Here is a 5,000-nt window from a genome sequence, read left to right as displayed (position 1 = left end):
TGGATAGTGATATAGTTCACTACAGAAACTCTAATCTGACATGTATAGTGATATAGTTCACTATAGAAACTAATGACATGTATAGTGATATAGTTCACTATTGAAACACTAATCTGACATGTATAGTGATATAGTTCACTACAGAAACACTAATCTGACATGTATAGTGATATAGTTCACTACAGAAACACTAATCTGACATGTATAGTGATATAGTTCACTACAGAAACTCTAATCTGACATGTATAGTGATATAGTTCACTACAGAAACTCTAATCTGACATGTATAGTGATATAGTTCACTATTGAAACACTAATCTGACATGTATAGTGATATAGTTCACTATAGAAACTAATGACATGTATAGTGATATAGTTCACTATAGAAACTAATGACATGTATAGTGATATAGTTCACTATAGAAACTAATGACATGTATAGTGATATAGTTCACTATAGAAACACTAATCTGACATGTATAGTGATATAGATCACTACAGAAACACTAATCTGACATGTATAGTGATATAGATCACTACAGAAACTCTAATCTGACATGTATAGTGATATAGTTCACTATTGAAACACTAATCTGACATGTATAGTGATATAGTTCACTATAGAAACTAATGACATGTATAGTGATATAGTTCACTATAGAAACTCTCAGATGCTTCAAGGTCACATCATAAACACATTCTACACGCGTTTCATTCATACACATTGATCCTTTAACCTTACTCGAACTTCCGTGTGAAAGTGGGTGAAAGTTCGCGCGCGCTGTCACACGCACACACCGGATCGGTGCGTCACGGTTCTCCAGTATTCATTCGACTCATGCCAAGGCGTCGCGGGGCTCTGATTCCTCACTCACCTGAGAAGTGAGAGTATCTGCTCGCCATCAGTCTGCACAAAGCTCCAGCTGCACGGACGCTCGCCATCGCGGTTACAAGCACGAGACCCCAACAACCTCCAGGCCCGGAAATGAAAGATGCGCGAGACAACCTAACCGGGCGGATTTAACGTCAGGCGCGGACACGACCTGAACCGCCTTACACAAGCGCCTGTTTTTTAAACTCATTATTTTATACAACAATCCTCTTTTATATGCGCTGTGACACTCTATTAAACCTTGTAACACATACTTCACGGTTATTCTTCTGATTTTAACGTGTTTACTGTTTTTTAAATCAACGTGTAACTGTATTTTAATCAGGCATTATTTCGGGCTCCTAAAACCCGTATGTTCAGGGGTCCTTTTATACTGTAGTCAACTGTCGCGCAGACTCAGGAAGAGTAACCCGGCGCTGACTCGACCTGAAATCCATTTCACAGGTAACTACATTCTCTTTAAAAAAAAAAATAAAATGCACATTTATATAAATTAGAAAATTATATTTCTTCTAGAATAAATAAGCCACGTTCGCACGCGCACGGCGCTTATCTCATTCACTGCGCATCCGCGTTAGCTTAGCAATACGCACTTTCTTTTGCAGTGTATTTATTTATTTATTTTTCTTATATTTTTAAACATATTTTAATATTTTTTTATGAGTAAATGATTGCAGTATGATGGTCGTGACTTTGAGCACGAGCGCCAGGTTTATTTCCATCACCTCGCCCTTGTGATTGAATGTAGGTGAAAGGTCACGGGGTGAAAAGTCCCACATAGAAAGTTTAGGTTTTATTATTAAGACGAATAATAATAATATTAATAATAATAATTTATTATTGCATGCAAAGTCTTTGCTTTGCTGGAGATAAACACTTTATATACATCCGGGTAGTATTTATTGTGCTTTTTCTTGTATTGTAAAGATTATTAAGGTGAAGATTTATATGCAAATAAACCAAAGTATAAACAAATAAGTTAAAAATTAAACAAATAATGTAATAAATTTGTAACATAGTGTTGCAAAATGTGAGACTGGTTACGAGCTGATCTGTTGCTGAATCCAAGTCAAAACAAACTGACAGGAAAGAAATAACAAATGGACAATCAGAAACCGTGCTTACATTGTTTACTGTTGTTTACTGTTTAACTGTTTACTCACTGCCATAAACATTTTTATATCTTTATATATTCTTATTTTTATATAGTTTTTATACTTTATTTATCTGCCTTCTTTTTCTTTTATTTATTTATTTTTCACCCCATTTTATTCCCTCATGCCGGACCATCGTAAAAATAATTTTTCATTCATCACTGCATGTCGTACCCTGTATGTGTGTGTATGTGACAAATAACATTTGATTTTGATTTTTGATTTTGATAACAGACTAATGGTTGGTTATACCAGGGGTTCAGGGTTTTACCAGGGGTTTAGGGTTATACCTTGGGGTCACAGTTTCAGGGTTATTATAGGGGTTTAGGGTTATATTAGGGGTTCAGGGTTATATCTGGGGGTTTAGGGTTATACCTATGGGTTTAGGGTTATACCTGGGGTTCAGGGTTATACCTTGGGGTCACAAGTTCATGGTTATATTAGGGGTTTAGGGTTATATTAGGGGTTTACGGTTATACCTGGGGTTTAGGGTTATACCGGGGGGGTTAGGGTTATACCTGGGGGTTCAGGGTTATACCTGGGGTTCAGGGGTTTAGGGTTATACCTGGGGTTTAGGGTTATACCTTGGGGTCACAGGTTCAGGGTTATACCTGGGGTTCAGGGTTATACCTTGGGGTCACAAGTTCATGGTTATATTAGGGGTTTAGGGTTATATTAGGGGTTCACGGTTATACCTGGGGTTTAGGGTTATACCGGGGGGTTCAGGGTTATACCTGGGGTTCAGGGGTTTAGGGTTATACCTGGGGGTTTCGGGTTATACCTTGGGGTCACAGGTTCAGGGTTATACCAGGGGTTCAGGGTTATATCTTGGGGTCAAAGGTTCAGGGTTATACCAGGGGTTCAGGGTTATACCTGGGGTTCAGGGTTATACCTTGGGGTCACAAGTTCATAGTTATATTAGGGGTTTAGGGTTATACCTTGGGGTCACAGGTTCAGGGTTATATCGGGGGGTTCAGGGTTATACCTGGTGGTTCAGGGTTATACCTGGGGGTTTAGGGTTATACCTGTTCAGGGTTATACCTGGGGTTCAGTTTAGACTTATCAAAGGGGTTTGTTTTATTTTTTAAATGACAAAGTAATTTACTAGAATCTTGAATCAAAGGGCACTAGTCACGACATCACTGCTGTATATAATATATTTATTGAATACAGGTAAAAATGAAAACAAGTTTACAGTAAAGCCTGATTTGTTGTTGGATTTCAGAGACAAAATAACAGCAACAAAAGAAATCCAACAACCTTGTATCTTAGTAAGGAACCTGACAGGATTGAAGTAGCCCAGACTAATGCAGAGTTACACCCCCAACCTAACCAAAAGGGGTTAGGGTTCAGATCTCCATACACCAGAGAAACGCATTTCAGCCACATGTTCCTTTACAAAACCACAGCTACATGATTACTATTTCTTTGTAAACTTCTTTTGTCAAAGTTTCCTCACGACCACGTGTTCTCCCGTTTGGTGCAAAGTGTGTAATGGCACTTCTGATGCCCTTTATTCTGCTCTTTCTGAAGCTGCTACACCATGGCCTTTTTCTGTCAAATGCTTTCGGTAAAGAGTTTAAACGAAAAAAAAATCGAATGTAAATTATTTTTGAAACATTTTGGAAGACGTTTTGCTTTAATTTTGCTGTGTTTGAAGACTTTTGGCTTCCACAGCTTGAGTGGCAAAAATAGATATCAGTTTCTTTTTCTTGCCTGCAAATAATCGAAATGTTTGTATGTTATAGTGTAGGAAAGTGTTGACCTTTAGTTGTATTTCCACGTTTCACCACTAGAGGAAGATTCACAGTGCAATTCGTGATAAGTTCCCTCTGTGACATCACAGTGCACCGATCGACTACATCGTGTAGCAGACACACGGTCAAATCCATAAACCCAGTAAAGTTCCACTGTTCTGAATCCTGTGCCGTGTTTTTACTGACACTTCACATTTGGTCCTTCCAGGACATAACCTTCCTTACAATAGTAAATATCCAACAAACACAAAACTAATGTTCATTAGGAACCCGTTTGGGTCCAGGAAATAAACCTGGCAGGATCGAGTTCTTCACAAATCGTTTATCTAATAAAGCCGGGTGTTTGTGTTCCAGAATGGCGTCCATGTTGATGAATTCTCTGAGGAGCTGCCCGGTGAACTGTTCCAGGGCTCTTCACTTTGGTAAGCAGCTCAGTGTCCTCGTACTGAGATACCGATATTTTTTTTAAAACCATGTGTCTCTGGTACCAGACAACACTCTGAACCCCTGATCCAGGAGTCACAGAACGGCATCGACTCGTTACATGTTTGACAGAACATCAGAAAAGTAGAAGAGCATTTTTCAGCACACAGGACTTCATTACCTTGTGTTTCTCAAACCAGTCGTAAGAGTAACAGTAACTACCTTCTGATAGATTAGTGTGATTCCTAAATTCCAGCAGGGTTTATATTCTAGTACTTCCTCTGCCACCTTACAGTTTTTCATGTGGCATCTCCTACATGGAACATAGTCCACCTGTGTGCACCTTCTCCACTCGTATACGTCACCCTATGATCCTCCTTCTTCTTAAAAAAAACTTGCTGTGATAAATGGAACCATGAATTCTGCTGTTTACCAAAAAATCCTGAAGGAAAATGTCCAGCTATCTGTTTGTGACCTCAAGCTGAATCAAACTTAGGTTCTGATCCAAAACACACCAGCAAGTCCACCACTAAATGGTTGAAGAAAAACAAAATGAATACTTTGGAGTGGCCTAGTCAAAGTTCTGACCTGAATCCTAATGAGATGCTGTGGCATGACCTCAAAAAGGTGGTTTGTGCTCGAAAACCCTCCAATTACAACAATTCTGCATAGATGAGTGGAGCACAATTCCTCCACAGCGCATTTCCTCACAAACGCTTGATTGCAGATGTTGCTGCTAAGGGGGCAAACACTTTTTCACACAGGACTATGTAG

The 5,000-nt window shown here is 39.0% G+C and overlaps 2 protein-coding genes across 2 annotated transcripts in view; one reads left to right on the top strand and one right to left on the bottom strand.

Annotated features, from left to right (window-relative positions):
* hadhaa (hydroxyacyl-CoA dehydrogenase trifunctional multienzyme complex subunit alpha a) overlaps nt 1-1,068 on the bottom strand; it is a 13,859-nt gene extending 12,791 nt beyond the window's left edge. Inside the window, 1 exon segment of the mRNA XM_046872616.1 lies at nt 876-1,068. Coding sequence (XP_046728572.1) covers nt 876-942 — 67 coding nt within the window. The 5' untranslated portion in view covers nt 943-1,068.
* Nucleotides 1,069-1,200: 132 nt separating this feature from the next.
* hadhb (hydroxyacyl-CoA dehydrogenase trifunctional multienzyme complex subunit beta) overlaps nt 1,201-5,000 on the top strand; it is an 11,256-nt gene continuing 7,456 nt past the window's right edge. The window contains exons 1-2 of the mRNA XM_046872617.1: nt 1,201-1,336; nt 4,158-4,225. Coding sequence (XP_046728573.1) covers nt 4,159-4,225 — 67 coding nt within the window. The 5' untranslated portion in view covers nt 1,201-1,336; nt 4,158. The remainder of the gene's footprint in view (nt 1,337-4,157; nt 4,226-5,000) is intronic.

Source organism: Silurus meridionalis, chromosome 18 (genome assembly GCF_014805685.1).
Source record: "Silurus meridionalis isolate SWU-2019-XX chromosome 18, ASM1480568v1, whole genome shotgun sequence".
In the NCBI taxonomy this organism is placed as follows: domain Eukaryota; kingdom Metazoa; phylum Chordata; class Actinopteri; order Siluriformes; family Siluridae; genus Silurus; species Silurus meridionalis.
This window is presented reverse-complemented; position numbering and strand designations above follow the sequence as displayed.